The 22,276-nt window shown below is 37.5% G+C and overlaps 1 protein-coding gene across 5 annotated transcripts in view; it reads right to left on the reverse strand.

Moving 5' to 3' along the window:
- The window catches only part of CDK19 (cyclin dependent kinase 19), a 207,701-nt gene that overhangs the window by 128,511 nt on the left and 56,914 nt on the right, over window positions 1–22,276 (reverse strand). For 3 of the 5 annotated variants that reach the window (XM_027855694.1, XM_027855707.1, XM_027855701.1), the window contains one exon: window positions 5,422–5,497. The exons of 1 other annotated variant lie outside the window; for it this stretch is intronic. In XM_027855694.1, the coding sequence (XP_027711495.1) occupies window positions 5,422–5,497 (76 nt within the window). Of the gene's footprint in view, window positions 1–3,880; window positions 4,010–5,421; window positions 5,498–22,276 lie in introns of those variants that run through there. One more of the 5 variants, XM_027855695.1, reaches the window with a different exon arrangement.

The following is a 22,276-nucleotide window of genomic DNA, read 5'->3' on the forward strand; positions in this document are numbered from 1 at the left end:
TTGTGGGATTTTTTTCTTGTTCAAAATTGAAGTTTAACTCAGATATGTCCTATAGAGTTGAATCCTAGGGTTCTCCTTTTGGAGTTTTTGCTTTATATGTCAAAATTTGTTTTAATTAATTCTGAAAGATTGTACTGAATGATTTCCTAGCATATGAATCCAAGATTTTTTTGTTTTTCTAAATTTCCTGCAACATTGACAGTTCTGGAATTGCTGTATCTTGATCAACATCTTCCAAGTTCAACATTTGATCTTCACTTTTTTCCAATCCTTTCAAACACTTAGTTATTTTCTGAGCTTGTTTTTTCACTTTACGTATTGCAATTCTGTTTTTCACAGCATTAAGTCTATTGTTCATTGCTTCTGACTTGGGAAGGAAAGAGCATTTTCTATTATATTCTTCATAAATCAAAGGATCTGATAAGTTAATTCAGGTATTACTACCAAATGGGTGCAGATTGCAACCCACTCATGCTTTCTCATTCTGTGCAGTTCTTTTCCATGTATTCTCATAAATCCTCCACAAAGTGGCTCGAGTAATAACACCTAGGCTATCCATCTGTTATTTCTCAGTCGTTACAAATTTAGCATACTTCTTTGATCAATCGCATACACCCTTATTACCTAGAGAACACAAAAATCATGTCAAAATTATTGCTTTTAAATCTTTTATGCTATTTTTCAATTCTAGCTTCACTTCCATTGGTGATTTTTTATTTTGGTAAACTCTTTTTCCGTTTGTTCTTTTGATTTTCTTACCAGTATTCACCATTATCTAACTTATTGAAATGTATAATTTATCCATCTAAAGCAGTCTTTTCAAATTAACAGTTATTGTTTCTTTCTCCAGTACATTATTCTGGTACTTTAGTCTTTTAACTGCTCCATATTTTTTCCCAGCTGTTTCAATATTTCTTCACCTTGCTCATTTTCTGTTTTTGGTCATTTGTATTTGTTGTGACTTTTATTCAGTCTTTCTTCTCTTTGAAATTTCCATTGTTTGTTGGGGAGATTGTGACAGTACCTGCTTCCTTGGAACTCCTCATAAAGCCATCTTGGCTGGAAAGCCATACATGCCTTTTAAACAAATCTGTGTATCCATTTCCATCTCTTTAGAACACTTCCCTTTTCTCCTTCAAAGGAAGTTTGTGCCAGAAAGATATCAATATGCATGACTAAAACAGCCATAGTCTTTGACCCAGAGATCTCACACCGGGGCATATAATAAAAGGGAAGCAGAAATCATTATCAGGCAACTACTACATGACAGGCATTGAATTGGTATCACTGATACAAAAACAAAAATAAAAAAGAACCCTGTACTCCAGGACACAAATAAGCATACACAAAACAAGCAATGAAAAGGGTCAGGGAGGACCCTAATAGATAGGGGGAAATCTCAGAAGTCCATAAAGAAATTGATCTTTGAGATGAGTCCTAATAAGGATTTCTAAGAGACAGAAGGAAGAAGAGAGTACATTCAAGGCATAGGGGAAAACCAGTGGAAAGGTGTGGAGAGAAGAGCTGGAATGTCATGCATAAGGAACAGAAAAAAGAACAGTCTGGCTGAATCACAGAATCAAGGATAACACTGAGGTTACAAAACCTGGGTGATTAAAGGAGTTCAATTAACAGGAACAGAGAAGTTTGGAACAGGGATAAATTTAAGGGAAAAGATAACAAATTCTGTTTTGGCCATGTTGAGTCTGAGATGTCTATGAACTGTCCAGTTTGAAACATCCAATAGGCAGCAGAATGTAAAACTACAGCTCAGGAAACAGAATAGAGATTTTAGATAAATCTGGGAGTCCTCTGTCTGACTACAGCTGAACCCTATAACTGGAACAACCAAGCTTGGTCTCAGAGAAGAGTTAAGAAAATATACCTCGGTCCTCTCTCTGCAGAGGCAATTTATGAGTGTAGAGCACTGTACATGCTGTCAAACATGATGAATGTTCATTAATGTTACTAAACTACTTTTTCTTCCTTTTTTCAAAAAATTTCACTAAAAAGACAGGTTAGGTAGTGGTAAGGGAGTAGTGCAAAGGAAGGTAATGTAAGAACAAAAGAAAGCAGTAGAACTAATATATGGGGGAAGCGGGAGGTGAAGATAGGAGGATTGATGATTATATACTCTTGTGAGTATAACATGTTCTATAAAAGTTTAGGCCTTGAGATCCTGCCTAGCCTTTCTTTATTCTTTGAAATCTACTATCCCAAAATCCGAATTGCACAAAAGAATACGACCAACTTCTGCCTCTTATCTACAACAAAATACAAAATGTAGTAACAATTACTTCTAAAGGTTTTCATCATTTCTATTTCATTAACCAGACACTTCCCACTATTCAAAATCAGATCCAAAATAACTGTTCTGTCATCACTTCCTCCAGCTTTTGAAAAAAAAATAAAGTAGCTTTAAGACAAATCAAGAATTTAACATCTGCTCTGCTTTTATCAGTGTTTCAGCAAATATCTAAGTAACTGATATCATTTACTAAGGCCATTTGCACCTCCATGCTAAGTTTTGGATTTGTTTCTTGTTTTGTTCATTCATTTCCTCATTCAAGTTTGGTAGTATCTACTGTCAAACATGCAGCCCTTGCTGACCTCAACATTACCTAGTGCAAACCAGAGTAAAATGCAATTAAGTAATATTTAACAAAATAAATACATTAGAACAAAGATAATGTTATTATGTGGTTTTCTAAGTGAATATGTGGCTGACAGAAATTCCTATATATGATTTAGTAGCCGCCATTTCTATTTGTTTAATACCACTGGTATACACTACCATAACAATATTGTCCCTCCACTTAAGATTACCCAATTCCTTCCCCTGCCAGTTCATGGCCTCACAAAAGTAAAACTTTTTGATACACAATAATACTACAATTCTCCTTTTATTTAATCTACTTTTTGTTCAATAAGTTATATACTCTTCCATGCTCATAATCTAATCATGAGTCATACCTTTAATCAAACTTCAGTGATATTTGTATAGGAGAGTTCACTTCTTTGAAGTAAGATTCCCAGTTTGCCTTCTCAACTAGACATTGTGCATTTACCTAAGGACATGTAAGGCCACAGATTTTACTGCTTACCTTCTAGAGCACCGTCCCCTTGAAAATCATTGGTCATCTCCAATAATGTTCTTCCTATAAAGTACCTGCTACTCTCTATGGTATTTGGTTTGGGAAAAATAGGTGGGCAATTCTTTCCTTCCCTCTTCATTTTCAATTTAAAGCTCTCTTGAGAAGATTCACAAAAATTCACAGGCCAATATATTATTTACTACTACTGACGAAATGTACACCATCTCTGTTCAAGAGTTTATCATTCCAGTAAATAAACGAGGGTCAGAAATCCTAATCTCAAATCTCAAGAATTATTTGCTCAATCCGCTGTCTACTTCCAAAATCCATCTCCTTCTCCCAAAACGCTTATCTTCAACTGGAAGTGGTGATAAGTACATCAGCTTTGCCTCTCTGGTCTCCAATTCCTTTCCCTGGACTCCTTAAACCCCAGAAATTCTTTACAGGTCTCCTCAGGCCATATCACTTATCATTACTAGTTGTCAATTTTGCCAAGTTTAGAGAAGCTGTTATATCCTGAATGTATACTCAGAAAAGTGAGCACTCCTTTTTACTCTTGCTATTATGCTGACAGACGGCCACCATGGTATCCCCCAGTAAGAAGTCACCAAACACCATACTGGATATCCTCTACACTAGTAGGTCCTATGGATGGCCATAAAAATTCCTTGGAACCTAAAAAGCCATTTCTTCCACAGAAGGTACAGCTCCAACCTCCAAGAGAATTAGCCCATCTACATTATATAGCTCTATAATTGTAACATGGCTCTTCTTCTCTGTGTTACCTTGCTTTTCCATATTCCAGTCTCCTGATTCTGGTTAGGATTCCCTTCTGCCTACTCAGATTCTTTTCTCTTCTTAGTTTTCCCTTTGAAGTACTTCCATTATTTCAAGAATTTATTCTCCTTGACAAGCTAGATAAGAGAAGACATATGTATAGCTGTTACAGCTTCTCTTCTAACTAGAAGGGTCAACTCATATTTTAAGTCAATGTAGTAGTTACTCTGCCCTAAGAGAAACATGAAAAAAGTCCATACAACATATAATAGTCACTAAATAAATGTTTATTGATTGATTGAATGTCTCCTCGCCTTCCATACATGTTATAATGGAGACACTAATTCTCAGCATCAAATAGTTAAATGTTTACTTGCCTGCCTGGTCATACCTGGTGAAAAGCCCTTTTTTCTAAGCCTTTCCAGGCTATTTTACCCTCTACTTGCTTGCTCAAGTGCAACTTACCTGCAATGAAGAGATTCCTACCAAAACCTTAAACCAAACAGAAGCTCTCTCAGCTAATGTCTACAAAGCCTTAGGAAGAAATCCAACTATTTTTCTCCCTCTTCCTTTATATACTCTTATAAAAAGTTCAAACTTTGACTATCTCCTTCTCTCATCTTACCTCTTCAATCAATTATGAAGAGATGGTAAATATGCCTTTGCTACAATAAAACGTACAGTGTTACGTCTCACTTTGAAGACTAGTTTGCTCAGCTTTAGAAGAACATCTCTTAAGATTAATTCATACAGTAAGCAGCTATGAGTGAATTTCTAGCTACAACTTCACTCTTAAGAATCTTGTCAGTTATAAATGCAGCTTCTGCCACAGACTACTGGCTCCTGCTTCCCGATCTTGATAACCAAGAGGCAAAGCCACTGTGACCAGGTCTTCAAGTTAATATATATCTATAACTTTTAAGTTTACAGGAGAATTTGGGAAAGTGAATTCAGTGTAGAAGGGTAATTAAGAAAACTTAGCTCTGTATTAGTACCCTGATTTGAGAGAAAAGTAGAGGGTATAGGAAAACTTTCATCTTGACTCTAATTATACATCATTTCTCCTTCCTCATTCAACCATCATTTTCTCTACTTTTCCAGTAAGCAATTTGTGATAAAGTTTTGCTTTCATGGAATCACCCAACCCTAAAGGTTTTCTTCCTTTCTACTCCTCTTTTTCAGATTTTTATTCAGCTCACTACCCTGTAAAGCTTCCCTACTTCCCTTCAAAACAGCCTCCTATAAAACAGAAAAGTGAAACTCATACAAAAACAAATAATCATTAAATCATCACTTAGGTTTAGATACTTCTTATTAATAATAATATGCACTGTGATCTTATGAATATTTTCACCCAAAGAGTTTTACTGTTGAATTATGCCATCAAATTCATTACTCAAAAGGACTTATGGCCTTTCACAAACATTTAACTGAAGAATCATTGAATACTTCTGAAATTAACATGTATTCATAAAAATAGTTTCTAATATTAACACCATCTAAAATAACTAACATGATAAAATAAAGAACTATGTTTATATCCACTTACTGCAATCTCTCTACAAGCCGACATGGATATTCCTGTGCCTTCAATTTGCTTCAATGCATATTCCTTTTCATCTTTTCTGCACATAAACAAAAAATCATCATTTTATTTTTCTACAAGTTATCTTCAGGTTTAAAAATTATAAATCCAGATACAGTAATCTCTCTAAAATAAATCATGAAATGAAAAAGGATTCTTAATGTTAAGAAAACTTTAAAAATCCTGTAATGCTTCATAAATATTTTTAGCACTGGCAATTACAGAAAGGTGAAATTTCAAAAAGAAATTCATATCAACTTCTAACAAAAATCACTGACATAAAATTCTGATTAAAACATTAAGACACTAATCAGAATACTGACACAAAAATGTTACTTTATAGAAGTTATGAGTTTGTAAGAATAAACAAAGATATAAACTATATTACAGGAAAATATTAGTCCTCACTCAAAATCAAGAGTCTACAGAAGCATTCTAATGGAACAATTCACAAAAAAATCAAATTACTAGTAGTCTTATATCTTAAAGTAGTGCAAGGTGGCAATGTTGGAAATATTCACAAGAATCAAGAACTACAGAGGGGAATGTTTACTCATTAACATGTCTAAGTGTTTTGTACGTCACAAGGCACAAAGCCTAAAACAGCCAAATAGATGCTCCTGTTGTTACCAGAATTTTGTTTTATACTAAATTATCACTGCTTACCACCTCCTTAGTAAAAGTTACAAGTGGACCTCCCAACAATTCTACCAATTAAAGAAACAAAAAATGTAGTAGAAGGCTATAGGGAGAAATCCCAATCCTCAGGTGATAGAGCAGAAAAAAAATACTACCAGGACCAATAACTCCTAAAGCACTTGTTGGATATCATGGCTTTGTAGTCCTACATGCCATGAAAACACCCAAACAAGAAAATATTCTGATCTCAGATATTCACCTAGTCCCATGAATATATCTAGGTAGTTTTGAAAAGTAGTAAGCAGCTATCCTTCATTTTGTTTACTATATGATATAAGAAATCAAAAAGTCTTTTTTAAAGTTAAGAGTTATTTTTAAAATATTTTCTTATGTACAAATGTTTAGATTATGTCAAAATTTAAGTTATAGGATACTTAAGTTATATACACTTCTTCCAACGGTGAAAAAAGAATCCATTCTTTTTAATTCTTCTATAAAAGATTGAGGCAATAAGATAAATTTTGACAAAGAAAAAAATTGGAACCACTAGAAAAAATAGTAGGAAAGCTTAAAATATTCTATTTCTAAAGTTAACCTTTTTATTTTCAAATTGGCATCAATAAATTTTTGAGCATATGAGTTGAGAGTTAATACACTGCAAGAAAAATAAAACATCCAATGCCATTCTTCCACTTAATTTATAACTGCTCAACTTCTGTTCATATGTTACAGAAGCAGAGATGGAAAATAACGAACAGGTAACCAAATATTCAAACTCCAAATGCTTCTTAGTCCCACGTTATTATATGAGTTACTACATCAGCATACCTTGCATGCTCTGATTTAATATTTTCAAGTAAATTCCATGAAAGTAATGAATGTTTTTAAGTATCAAGTGCTTAGTATTGCAACTTTGTTTAATAAATACTAAGAATAAAATGTTATATGTCAGAATCCAGACAAAATTTTCATAAGTAACCACAATAATTTAAACAGAAATATTTTAATCTCCTTCCCCTCACATGAAATACTACATAAGCTCAAAAATTGTATAGTTTTATTTTTAATGGTGTAAGAAGATACAATCTGGATGAATAATAGTTGCTATGGAAACCATAAGATTCTTTTTTTACAAGTGAAAGAATAAAATTATCACATATTAATGCCTTTTGAATGTTAAATCTAGACTGTCAGAGAAATTTGATAACTTCAGGAATACAGCATGAAAAAAAGGACTCAGTTTCTACATTCAACAATTCAACCAACATTTGTTAAGCATCTATTGTATGCATAGCACTATGTTAAGCACTAGACAAGATACAAAATTAGGTACAGCACCCTGTCCTCATGAAACTAAAGTCTAGTAGGGAGGCAGCACATACAAAGGTAACTGTAATACAAAACACATAATTAATTCATTAGAATAGGTACTGGACCTGAAATTTCATTGCTTTAGGAAATTCCCAGGTGAAAAAAATTCCCTCTACAAATGCTGATCAGCACCTTCTCTTCAATTTACAGCCTGGAGTGACCTAGAGCACAGAGGTTAAATGACTTGCCAGAAGTCACACTGCCAGTATATGTCAAAGTAAGACTTTAACCCAGATCTGCCTTGCTTCAAGGACAGCTCTCTAGTTACTACACTCGTTACTACTGCATCTAGTGCATTAAAGAGGTACAAAAAGTACCAGCTTGAAGGGTCAACAAAGAAAATTTTATGGAGGAAGTATTTAAGTCCAACATTAAAAATAGACTTTAAAAGAAGGGTAGGACTTTCAAGAGACAAAGCAGAGGAGGAATATTCCAGGAATAGCTAACAACATGAGCCAAGTCACAGAAAGCAGCACAGAATGGTCAGGGGACAGAGTCCTTTGGCTAAATGATAAAAGTATATAACAGGAAGTAAAGGTTAATAAGAATATTAAGGTATGGGAGCCTAATATTATAAAATATCTTAAATGTCAGGCAAATCTAAATTTGATTTGGTAGGAAATAAAGAAGTCACAAAAAAATTTTAAGCAAGCAAGTGAGATGACCAAGTTTATACACAGGGAAGATTAGGAAGCTACAAGTACAACAGATAAACTGAAGAGGGAAAAAGTGAGATGAGAAAGACTGGTTAGGTCACTGCAGTGGTTACAGAAGATTAAAACAAGGGCCCAGGGCAGGGAATAGATAGGACATTTTGGTGAAAGAAATGATAAGCCTTGGACCAAGGCGGGGATATTAATAGGAAGAAATACAGTGAATTCCCCCACCCAAAACCAAAACCAAACCAAACCAAAACAAAACAAAACAAAAAACTCTTCTAAACAGATGTAGAAAATGTACCAGACTGAATTCTTATCAATAATTCCAAGAAAAAAATTACAATGAGTCATTTTCCCAGCCCATGTTAGGATAGGGAGGCAGACAGAGAGGCCTGTAGACACTAGAGATGAGATACTGTCAGTGGCAGCTCAACAGAACATTTCAGTGCAGGCAGAAGCTGTGCACCAGGGCAAGATGAAGTCCTAGATCCAGAACGGAAGAACTGAAACTTGAGTAGGCTGTAAGAACAGGTAGCAACTGGTAGTTCTATCACTTACTACCCAGTTTCAGAGCAGATTGAGGCGTGGCATTGCAGTGGTGAAGAGTGATAGAAAGGAGCAAGTTCAAGAGCAAGGTATGACTCAGATCCCAGGAGTCAAGTGGGGTCTCAGTTCCAGGCTCTAGTATAGTCTGAATCTCATCCCTAATATCTGTCTCTCTATGCTAACCTAGGCTAGAAAAATGACTCACCATGATTTTTTTTTTTTTAGGCAATTGGGGTTAAGTGACTTGCCCAGAGTTAGTAAGTGTCAAGTGTTTGGTCTGAGGTCAAATTTGAACTCAGATCCTCCTGACTTCAGGGCCAGCGCTCTATCCACTGTATCACCTAGCTGCCCTGATTTTTTTTTTCTAAATTCCTGATCAAGATTCAATCTGGTAGATTTTTCTAGATCTACTGAAGGAGATCTGGGCCTGAGGTGGGGGAGAGGGAGGGAAGGGAAAGGAAGGGGAATTACAGAGGAATTACCAGGACTAATAATAGCTGAGTCCAGCAGCTTTCTACCAAAACTTCAACAGGTCCCAAAGATCTGTTGTTGCTTAGACCCAAACCCATGTTAGGAACTTGCAGCACTCAGACCAGGGAAACAGTGTTCAGACTTTATTCTCAATTAAACGACTTTGGGAGCACTGGGAGCTTGCATGCAGTCAATAAACTTTTTTTTTTTTTTTTTTGGTGAGGCAATTGGGGTTAAGTGATTTGCTCCGAGTCACACAGCTAGTGAGTGTTATGTGTCTGAGGCAGTACTTGAACCCAAGTCCTCTTGACTCCAGGGCCAGTGCTCTATCTATAGCGCCACCTCGCTGCCCCATCATTTATTGTAATAAATAAATATTTAGCTCCTTCTGTGTGTCAGGCACTGTGCTAAGCACTAAGGATACAAATACAAAAAAGACAGTATCTGCCCTCAAAGGGCTTACAATCTAACAAGGAAGACAAAACACTAAAGAAAGATGCAGAGGGGGAGGGAAGAAAAAGATCCCCAGCACAGGGGGTATAATGGAAAAGTCTAAAGGAGAGTAGCCAGGTGGGAAATGAATCCAAGACCCACGTCTGAGCTGACCCACCAATCTTGGAATAAAGCAATATTCAATACCCCAAGAAAATAGATCAAATCAGACCTCCAATCCAAAAGTGTGCAGAACCTAGCCATAACATCAAGTCCAAAGTCAGGAAAATAGGGTGCAAGGATGGGCAAACAAAAAGAATTTCACCATAAAAAGCTATTATAGTAAGAGGGACACTCAAGACATAAACCCAGGAGAGAATAACTGTAAGTCATTTACAAGCAAAATCTCAGAGAAAAACCACAGCTTAGTCATAAATTCAACTACATTTAATAAGAAAAGTTGAATCAAGAGTTTAAAAAAAGTTTTTTTAATTTTCTATAAGTAAAATGAGAGCAAAAGAAGTGAAAAGTGGAAAAGAAATGAGTTATGTAAGAAAAAAACTGGAAAGTGAATTAATAGTTTGAAACAAGAGGCACAAAGCTTACCCAAGAAAATAATTCTCTAAAAATGAGAATGGACCAAACAGAAGCTAATAACTCCATGAAACAACAAGAAATAGTCAAATGATTGACCAAACACACACATCACCCACACGAAAACGCTTAGCAAAAACCACTGACCCAGAAGAAAGACTGAGGAGAAAAAATTTAACAATCATTAAAGAACCTAGTTATATATCCAGAAATATCAAATAAAACTGCCCAGATCTCCAAAGTGGAAACAGAACAAATCCACTTGTTACTACCTGAAAAAAAAATCCCAAAATAGAAACTCCCAGGAAGAGTATAGCCAAAACCCAAAGCATCTAAATCAAAGAAAAAATAATGTAAGAAGCCAGAAAGAAAGAATTCAAATACTGAGAAGCCAAAAGTCAGGATCACACACAATTTAGCAGTCACCATTATAAAGGACTGGAGATATTCCTGAGGCAAAGGACATAGACTTATACTCAAGAATAACTTACCTAGCAAAACTGGATATAATCGTACAGAGGAAAAAATGGACCTTTAACAAAACAGAATATTCCAGAAAAACAGAACTGCATAGAAACTTTGAAGTTCAAACACAGGAGTAAAAAGAAACATAAAAAGGTAAACACAAATAAAAAATTACACAGGACTGAACAAAGATAAACTGCCTATATTCTAATATGGGGAAATGATGTGTCCCTTCTGAATGCCATCATCATCAGAGGTTACAGGAGTCTAATTAGACATAAGGCTTAAGAGTAGTTGTTATAAGGGCAGCTAGGTGGCACAGTGAATAGAGCACCAGCCATAAAGCCAGGAGGATCTGAGTTCAAATCTGGCCTCAGACCAAACACTTGACACTTGCTAGCTATGTGACCCTAGGCAAGTCACTTAACCCCAACTGCCTAAAAAAAAAAAAAATAAAAGAGCGGTTGTTATGTTTTGATGATCAGAGCCATTACCAGATGGCTCCAGCACACGCCTGGGTAGTGCCAACCTTCATTTATCCTTCTATTTTACCATGATTTTATTAACATGACTAAATATTTGTTCTAACTATGAGGAAAGGGAGAACTTTACTAGAATTTACCATTCCCTCAAGCTCTCGTTCTTTATCTCCAACCCTTCTCTCAGCCAAACTCGGGGGGAAAAAAAACTGTCTACACTATGTCTCCACTTCTTTTCTTCTTACTGATTCAATACTTCGTAGTCCAGCTTCCTACCTTACCACTTGTCTCCTAAGTAAGCAAGTGTCTTTTAACTGCCAAATCTGATAGTCTCTTCTCAGCCCCATCCTTTTCAACTTCCCTGATACACAACACCTGTTGAACATCTCGCTCCTCCCGATACTGTCTTTGGATTTTTGTGGCCCTATTTTCTCCTGGTTCTCTTGCTACTTTACCTAAGTGCCCCTTTCTCAGTCTCTTCTGCAGTTTCATCACCCATAGCACACCCCCTACAATGGGTGTTCCTCCAAGGCTCTGCCTTAGACCCTAGTCATTTCTCTCTCTACTCACTCTCTTGATGACCCCAATTAAACCATGAGTTCAGTTAACTTATCCCATGTAGATTACTCAAAGATAACTAGCCCATTTCTCCCCAAATTTTCAGCATCATATCACCAAATGCCTAGTAGAGATTTAAAAACGAGTATCCTCAAAATATGTTAAACTAAATATACACAAATCAGAAGTTACACACACACACACACACACACAAAACTTACCCCTCCTCCCACTTACCCCATTTCTGTCTAAGCATCATTACTTTTTTCCAATCTTCCAGATTCATAACCTCAGCAATATCCTTGACTACACATTCTGTCACCCCACATAATTCAACTGCCTCTACTTCTACAAGATCTCTTATTTTAAAAAAAACCCTCTTCTCTATTCATATAGCTACTTTCTTAGTTCAAGCCTTCTTTTGCATGAAATACTGCCATAGTCTCTTATTGGTCTCACTGCCTAAAGTCTCACCCGACTCTAATCCATCTTATATTCAGTTGCCAAATTAATTTTCCCCAAGTGTGGATCTGACTACTGTTAACGAAATTCTTACTGAGCCATTCCAAGCTGAGAATGCTTGGAGCCACACAAAGCAGTTCTAGAGACGCCAGTAATCAAGTAGTTTAATTAATCAGTTTCAGAGTGAAGAATGTTCTCTTAGCTGAAGTAAAAACACAGGTTATATACTTAAATCACAAGTGGGGAAGAAGTGGGGAAGGTGGATTACAAACAATTGTTAAGTGATTTCCCACAAGAAACCCACAAATTCCAAAATACAACAACTCTGGAATCAAGTCTTTGGGGGTCGTAACCACCTCCCCTAGGGTACATAACTAGAGTTCTGTGATGGAAACACATTCTACAATCTTTGATTCATTTCACTTAAGGTCCACTGATTGTAAGCATTGTCAAAGTTTTGATTGATCAATTCAAGCTGCATTGTGAACTTTGACTCAATCAAATTGTTAGCATATTCATTACACATATCATATCCATTAATATGAAAATCGTAATTCCATACCGTGTCAGTCCTTTACTCAATAAACTTAATGGTTCCCTTACTACTTCTATAATATAAAATATTCTTTTCGTTTTTTTAAATTCTTCATCTTAAAACTCTATCTTATCAATACAATATATCTATGAGAATAATCTATGCACTGAGAACATTTATGATATTACTATTATTAGAAGGAAAACAAAGAAGTTCTGAAAGCCACATTCCATAGTAGAATATAGGTGATAAGGTGTGTGTTTGTCTCAGCTAGAAATGCTAGGGATTTAAAATTACGATAAACTAATAAAAACTGTTTCTGGTACACTTTTGTCAAACACAAAGTACAGTATTACTATTTTTTTCTTCAATAGCTAGATGGTTTCTGAGGTCTCTTCCAGCACTACATCAACAATCCTTTTATCTCTAGTTTAAATTTATAGCATTCTACTTTTCTTCCTCTCTCTCTTCAAAATAAAATGCAATCTGTGGGTGGACAGACACACCAATGCACTGTGTGGATGGAGCTGAGAAATAACCTAACCATTCTATAAAGCAACATGAAACTTTTCCCAATATGTTACTGAATTAGCTACTCCTATCCTTCAATCCAATGACACCACTACCAGGCAAATACTCAAAGAGAACAAAAATAGAGGAAAAGAACCAATATAAGGAACTGATATAGCTTGAAGTAAACAGAATCAAGAGAACTTATGCAAGGAATACAATATTGTTTGAAAAAACAAAAAAAAACGGAAACACCTTTTAAAGAATTCTGAATTCTGATCACTGTGATGACCAATCAGAACTCCAGAAGACTGATCGTGAATCATACTGCCTATCCTCTTAACAGAGAAACTATGGACTCTAAGAGTACAGAATTAGGCATGCATTTTCAGATGTGGCCAATAAGCCAGTCTACAAGTAATTTAAGAGCTTACTATTTACCAGGCCCCATGCAGAGTATTAGAGAAACAAAGAAAGCAAAAAAAAAAAAAATTTTCAAAGAGCTCACATTTCTATAGATGAAACAAACTATAACTACATATACACAGTGTAAATGGATGGTAATCTTTGGGGGCGGGAGGAAGGGAACAGGGGCCTAGAAGAAACTCCAGCAAAAGATAGGATTTGGTATAAGTTTTGAAAGAAGTCAAGGAAGTCAGGAAACACAGGTAAGGAAGGAAAGAATTCCAAACATGCAGGAACATCCTGTGAAAAGGCACAAAGACAGAAGAAATAATGCATCATATCTGAGAAACAGTCAGTCTGCTAACAAACAGTTATTAAGGTCTTATTATGTGCCAGGTACTATGCCAAGCACTAAGATTACAAATAAAAGCAGAAAGACAGTCCCTGCTATCAAGGAGCTTACCTTCTAATGGAGGAAGACAACGCGTAAATGGAAGCTGGAGAGAAAGGAGGAGTTAGTCAGTGAATAAATATTTATTAGTGTGCTTCCTACTGTGCTAACTGGCAAAAGACAGTCCCTGCAACCAGAAACTCACAATCTTCCTGTGGGGGGGCAGACAATAAACAAACAAATATGTAAAAGCTATAGGCAAGGATAAGTAAGAAATAGTTAAGAGGGTTTGAGTAAGGTTTTCTGTAGAAGGCAGGATTTTAGTTGGGGCTTGAAGGAAGCCAGGAGATAGAGATGAGGACAGAGAGAGCAAACTAGGCATGAGGAACAGCCAGAGAAAATGCTCAGAGCCAAGAGATGAAGTGTCTTGTTTGTGGAACAGCAAAGGATGCCACTGTCATTGATTCAAAGAGTATATTGTGGGGAACAAGGTATACGAAAATCAGAAAAGGGGGAGGTGGGGGGAGACAGAACCACCTAGATTATGAAGGACTTTGAAAACCCAACAAAACATTTTATATTTGATCCTAGAGGTGTCAGAGAGCCACTAGAGTTTACTGAATATAGGAGTAACATGGCCACACCTGCAGTTTAGGAAAATCACATAGATGGCTGAATGGAAGATGTATTAAGAGCAAGGAGAGACTTGAAATGGGCAGACCCACCAACCAGCTATTCAACAGTCCTTGTTTTTTACTGCAACATCGCCTTGTGAGGTGATGAGGACTGCCACCAGTGTGGTAACAGTATTAGAGAGAAGGAGATATATTTGAGAGATGTTGCAAAGGTGAAATGGACACACCTTGGCAAAAGATCATATATGGGAGGTGAGAGATAGTGAGGAGTTGAAGATAGCGCCTAGACTGTAAACCTGGGTGACTGGGAGGATGGGGGGTGGGGGCGCTGTTTAAAGAGATAACGAGTTCAGTTTTGGACATGTTGAAATTCAGATCTCTACCAGACATCCAGTTCGACATGTCTGAAAGGCAGCTGGAAACTTGAGACTAGAAGTCAGCAGAGAGCCTGGGGCAGGATAGGTACATTTGAGAATCATTAGCATAGAGATTATAATTAAGGCTATAGGAGGTGATAAGATTACCAAATGAAGCACTACAGAGGGAAAAGAGAAGAGGGTCCCAGGACAGGGCCTTATAGGACACCTATAGTTAGAAGGTGTGATAGATTAGCAATGGAAAAAGAAAAAAGTGGTCTGATAGGTAGGAGAATAACCAGGAGAGAGTGATGTCCGAAAAACCTAGAGAGAGAGGAGAGTATCCCAGAGAAAAAAGTCATCAATAAATAGTGTCAAGGACTATAGGGAGGTCAAGAAGAATGAGGACTGAGAAACAGCCATTGCATTTATCAATTAAGAAACCACTTGGTAACTTTGACAACACCACTTTCAGTGGAAGAAATGAAGGTACTTGTTGGAGCATTTTAGATAAAGTCTTAAGAGTCCAGAAACACAGCCAGGAGACAAATGATCATCCTAGAACCCTTCGAAAAATGGAGGCCCTAACTCATTTCTAAAATATATTGAGAATTAAGTCAAATGTATAAGAATACAAGCCATTCCCCAATTGATTAATGGTCAAAGAATATGAACAGGCAGTTCTCAGATGAAGAAATTAAAGCCATCTATAGTCACATGAAAAAATATTCTAAATCACTATTCATTAGAGAAATGCAAATCAAAACAAGTCACCGGCGGTACTACATCACACCTATCAAACTGACCAACATGACAAAACAAGAAAATGACAAATGCTGGAGAAGATGTGGGAAAATTGGAACACTAATGCATTGTTAGTAGAGTAGTGAAATGATCCAACCATTTTGGAGAGCAATTTGGAACTATGCTCAACGGCCTATAAAAATGTGCATAACCTCTGACCCAGCAATAGCACTTCTAGGGCTATATCCCAAAGAGATCACACAAATGGGAAAAGGACCTACATGCACAAAAGTATTGATGGCAACTCTTTTTATGGTGGCAAAGAATTGGAAATTGAGAGGATGCCTATCAATTGGGAATGGCTGAACAAGTTGTGGTGTATGAATGTAATGGAATACTATTGTGCTATAAGAAATGATGAGCAAGCAGACTTCAGAAAAACCTGGAAAGACCTGTATGGCCTGATGCTGAATGAAGTAAGGAGAACCAGGAGAACACTGTACACAGTAATGGCCACTTTGGGCGATGACTAACATTGACAGACTTAACTCTTCTCAGCAATTCAAAGATCTAAGACATCTCCAAAGGCCTCATGATGGAAAATGCTACCCACATCCAACGAAAAAACTATGGAGTTTGAATACATATCGAAGCGTACTATTTGCTATTTTTTTTCTTCTGTTGTGTTTTGTTTCCTCTTTCTGGTGGTTCCTCCTATTGGTTCTAATTCTTACTTACAACACGACTAATGTGAAAATATGTTTAATAGGAATGTATATGTACAGCCTATATCAGATTGCGCTCTGTCTTGGGAGGAAGGTGGAAGGAGGGGGAGAAAAATTTAAAACTCAAAAGCTTATGGAAGTGATTGTTGATCATTCAAAATAAATTAATTTTTAAAAAAAAAGGAAGAAAAGAAAAATGGAGGCCCTAGATGAAACTCATCAATGGACAAAAAGAGCTAGCATTGTAGAGAGATGTCCCAGATTAATCCCAGATCACTTTTGCTCCAACCACCTTCATTTCTTGAGGATTCAGAGAATAAAGAACTAGCATAACCTCTTAACCTCTGAGATTTAGGTCCCTGTTAAGTAGGGCCAAAATGGCAGTAGCTGACCTCAGACTAAATTAGAGGCCTTTCTCTAGCACCACCACCCCCATTCCAAACAGATCCACAAAAAAGGAGCAGAAATATAACAAATCAAATTAATATTTTGTTGGGGCAGCTAGGTGATGCAGTGGATAGAATACCAGTCATAAAGTCAGAAGGACCTGAGTTCAAATCCGGCCTCAAACCAAACACTTGATACTTGTTAGCTGTGTGACCCTGGGCAAGTCACTTAACCCCAATTGCCTAAAAATTAAAAAAAATAAAAATAAAAAAATAAAAATTAATGTTTTGTTAAATTTTACTCAAGTAGCATTTATTAAGAGTCTTCTCTGTCCCAGGCACTGTGATAAACACTGAGGATACAAAGAAAAACAAAAACAGTTCCTACTCTCAGGGAGCACAGTCTAAAAATAATGGAGGAGAAAACATGCAAACAATTACGTATAAATAAGACACATAAAGGATCAATTGGGGGTAATCTGAGAGGGAAATCATTAGGATTAAAGAGAGCTAGGAAAGGCTTTTACAGAAGGTGGGACTTTTGCTGAGAATTGAAGGAAGCTAGGGAAACTAAAAGGCAGAGATGAAGTGGGAAAGAGTTCCAGGAGGAGCGGGGGACAGCCAGGGATAGTACTCAGAGTCAGAAGATAGAGTCTTGTTTAAGAAGATGGTACAAAGGTAAAAATCTATAAGCCCTGGAAAAGATTTGAGATGAGGGATGAGAGACAGTAATCTAGGATTATACCTAAACTGACAGAAAGAGGTAAGCTGAGAGATTAAAAAATAAGCGTTCCTATTATATCTTGTTAATAAAGGACCCAACAGAGGAGATCAGATGAAGAATACTTGAGCTTCCCTTCTTTGCAGATCCTGACTCTTGAAACCAGAGTCCAGGAAAACAACCCTTATGGAGATGGAACCAGATAACTTTTGTAGGTACTACAGCCCACCTGTCTTCCTCAGCAACAACAGCTACTAAAGACAGAGAAAAACAAATTCTCACCACTGGAGTCCTTGGAACTATCAAATCAGAAGCCAGTATCATTTTATTAATGGAAATGGCATTAAAGAAGATGCATTATCATCTGCTTTGCTGCTCTACATCAAGGAACATGGAGTCTTACCACTTGATTTGCAGCTGAAAATTCCTGTAAGTGTTGTCTCTTCCTATTAAAATGTGAACTCTGTTTTTATATTTGTATCTCTAGCACCTGCACAATGCTTTATACATGTATGGGAAATGCTTAATAAATGTGTTAGAAATAGAGCCCCTTGGCAGGGTGGGGAAGTTAGCCCAGGAGAGCTGCCACTGCCCATTGCTTTCCCAGTGGCAATGCCAAGTGGAATCTCACTTTCAATAACGAAACTAAGTCTGGAGAGAAAGAAAAATCGCTTATTACGTTTCTTGCAAGAAGCGGGTGCACCTCCTGGTGGGAAAAGCACACTGTACAGAAGCAAGAGCCAGCTTTTATACTGTTAGTATGATCCTGCTCCTCCCATCAGAGCTAGGATTGATCCTAGCCCTTCTGGGTTATAATCTTCCTTATCTGCCCATCTGATGTTGCTCCTTGACATGTTATCCTACCCAGATCTTATGTCCCATGTTCGAAAATGGCGGCAATCTCCACCCTCGGAGCGTGTCAGTTATAATATTCAATAAGCTTATTAAGCAAGCGCAGTGGAGAAAAGCCTTTGCCCTGTCCTTGACTCCTACAAATTTGAGCTGGTTTGGGCCTCAGGCCTCAAAAAGAGGAACTCCATGTTTAAACTAGCTTCTTGTTCAAGAAGCTGATTGGCTGGGGCAAGCCTCCCCTTTCCTCTGGGGCCCCTTGTTTCGCTATCCTATGGAAGCCAAACATCAGCACATTCCTTACAAATGCTTTTTCATTCTCTTATTCATTCCAACCAAGAACACGTATATACTCCTACAGAAAAAAAGTAACCTATGGACACCCAAACAGAAACATGGAGAGAGGGAGAAACAAAAAAAATTCAGAGAAAGGTACTGATAAAAAGCAACTTCAAGATAATGAACTTAATCAATTTTTGTAAGCTCCACTCACACATTCTCTAAATAATTTAACACACAGCATACCTCTAAGTTTCTACACATCATTGTGGAAGGCTTTTTCCCACCAAATTATTTCTGCTATTTGAATCCTACCTTACCAATAAGAACAGTACTCAAGATGGTACATTAATGGTAGTCCTGCAACTAGGTGTTGCCAATTTTAAAGCAATATCCTATCTGAATCTTCTCCAAGTTTTATTCATCTTCAAATGTTGGAAGGAGTCTTTTCTTTTCATCTGTTATCCATTCCACTTGGCACAGGAGAAGATCTTCAATAATAAGAAAGAACAAGGAAAACCAACACTGAACCAGCCTAGATGGTGGAGTAGGAGGCATTATAATTCAGTTCTCCTTACAACTATTCCAACAAAGATCTAAGATGAGGGCCAAATCAAGTAAGGAAATCGATGGAGAAAACAAAGTAAGTCTTTTTTCCAGCTCAGAGAACAGGAGAAGAGCCACCCAGCATTTATGTCTCTCTGACCTCAGAGTTGAGCTGTGGATCCAGTGTGTTCTCTCTTAATAGAGAACCTAGGGCAAGGGACCAGGCTGTGTTCTAGATAAAGGAACAGCTGAGGATTCATCAGAGTCAGGGCCAGTCTACAGTTGTGGAGCTCTGACACCAAAACCGGATTGTGGACTCAGTGTGGTCTTAGGAAGAGACTTTGGGCAAACTGTGAGACAGCTGCAACAGTGTTCCAGGGAAAGGAGCAGTCATCAGTCCAGCTCAGACTTGGCCTCAGATTGTGTACTCTGTAAGGAACAGGAACAGAAGTGAGAAACAGCTGTGTGGCACTGAACCTGAGGTCACAAGTCCTAGACCTACAGTTGCGTGATCAGGGCAGGAAACTCAGACTAAGCTGAAGTTTACAATTCTGTTATTCTGAACCTGCAGATCCTTCTAGCTAGTTAACCAAGGCTGGAGCCAGCAACTGTTTACTAGAACTCCAATTGAGAGCAAGCCTACAGTTGTATTTGTGCAGAAACAAACCAGAGTAAGGAGTTTAAAAAACTCAGACCAGGGGGCAGCTAGGTGGCACAGTGGATAGAACTCTGGCCTTGAAGTGAGGAGGACCTGAGTTCAAATCCAGCCTCAGACACTTGACACTTACTAGCTGTGTGACCCTGGGCAAGTCACTTAACCCTGACTGCCTCACCAAAAAAAAAAAGAACAAACAAACAAACAAACCTGAGACCAGGAAAGCAGCAATGGGACTTCCTGACAAGAATCTCAAAACAACTTATGGCACAGTGAAAATCTGAAGGTCCCAGTCTGAGCCTTCCCTGAAGAACATATCGCTCAATACCTACATCCCTGAAGAATGTATCACTCAATACTTAGAGAGAAACTAGTGAAAAGACCCCAGAGAATACAGAATAGGGCAGAAGGCTACGAAATTCCCTCCACAGGTGAAGACTGTATGGCCCTAATACAAAGCTCCAATTTGGAAATGTGGCAAGAATAAGTAATCCCTCTCTTCCCCATCCCTTCCCAAAAAGACATTATAAAGAGCTATTATGGTATCAGAGATATCTAAGATGCAAGTCAGAATACACAAAACAACCACAAATCTCAGAGAAAAATACAGCTTGGCCAAAAAGTAAACTAGAATTCCTAGAAGAAATTAATCAAGAACTAAACAAAATAGTTTTTTAAATTATAAATGAAATAAAAACAATACAGGAAAGAATTGAAAAACAACAACTCTGGAGGGAAAACTTGAAAGGAGAATTAGTAGCTAAGTACAAGAAGTATAAGACTTCACCCAAGTAACAAAGTCCTTGAATATCGAATAAATCAAACAAGATTTACGGGGCAGAGCCAAAATGGCGAAGTAAAGGCAATGAATCACCTGCGCTCTCCCAAATTCCTCTCTAAACAACTTTAAAATAATGCCTCAAAGTGAATTCTGGAACAGGAAAACTAACAAAAGGACAGGGTGAAACAATTTTCCAGCCCAAGACACCATAGCAGGTCTACAACAGGAAAGGTCTGATTCGATGGATTGGGAGTGAAATGCAGTCTAACACAGGCAGTGCCCTGGCAAGACAGCAGCAGGCTTTGGGGGTGCATGAATCAGAGGCTGTAATGATTTCTGGAGCTCTCAGCCCACAGTAAGTGAGGGGTTGGACAAACGGTCAGAAAGAGGGCACTGGGTACAGAACTCAGGGATCCAAGTCACAGACCCAGGGAAAGGAGGAGTGCTAGCATATAAGAGCTCACAGCCACAGAGGAGCAGTTACCCTAGAAAAGTCTGAAGGTGTTAAACAGTGCTTATAGTCGCTACAGACCAGAACACAGGTCAGAAGAGCAGTGACCACACCTTTCCTTAGATCATACCACCTTGGAAGAACTAAAAACTTAAAGGTATCAAGAATCAGCTATGAAAACAGCAGCACAAAAACCTTGAATCTTGGGACAGCACACACTCTACCCCAGGAGCAGAGCCCAACTTTAACATAAAGTTAAAACAAAAAATAGGTTGAAAAAATGAGCAAACAACAAAAAAGAACCTAACCATAGAAAGTAACTATGGTGTTACTATGTTATGTTACTATGGTAGAATGTTATAGCCAAATTCCAGAGCTCCCAGGTCAAGAAGAAAATACTACAAGCAGCCAGAAAGAAACAATTCAGATATTGTGGAACCACAGTCAGGATAACACAAGATTTGGCAGCTTCTACATTAAAGTACCAGAGGGCTTGGAATATGATATTCCAAGGAGCTAGGATTACAAACAGGAATCACCTACTCAGCAAAAGTGAGTATAATCCTTAAGGAGAAAAAATGGACATTTAATAAAACAGACAACTTTCAAGCTCTCCCAGTCAAAAGACAGAGCTGAAGAGAAATTTTATTTCAAGAGAAGCATCAAAAGGTAAACAGGAAAGAAAAATCCTAAGGGATTCAATAAAGTTAAACTGTTTACATTCCTACATGAGAAAATAATACTTGTAATTCCTAAGAACTTTCTCATCATTACAGCAGTTACAAGGAGTATACATAGCAGGCACAGGTGTGAGTTGACTATGAAGGGATATAAAAAAAATTATGAGGTCAAAAAGAGAGATCTACTGGGAGAAAGGGAAACAGAGAGGTAGAATAGGGTAAATTATCTCACATAAAAGAGATTTCACAGTGGAGGGGAAGATGAAGAGGTGGCATGCAACACTCAAACCTTACTCTCATCAGAATTGGCTCAAAGAGGAAATAAGATACACATTCAGGCGGGTATAGAAATCTACCTTACCCCACAGGGAAGTAGGAAAGAAGGGAGATAAGAAAAGGGGGGTAGAAGGTTGAGGGGGCTGACAGAAGGGAGGGCAGATTAGGGGAGGCAATAGTCAGAAGCAAAACACTTATGAGGAGCAATAATGTGAAAG

This window comes from Vombatus ursinus, unplaced genomic scaffold, assembly GCF_900497805.2.
Source record: "Vombatus ursinus unplaced genomic scaffold, bare-nosed wombat genome assembly UNPS02000582.1, whole genome shotgun sequence".
NCBI lineage: Eukaryota > Metazoa > Chordata > Mammalia > Diprotodontia > Vombatidae > Vombatus > Vombatus ursinus.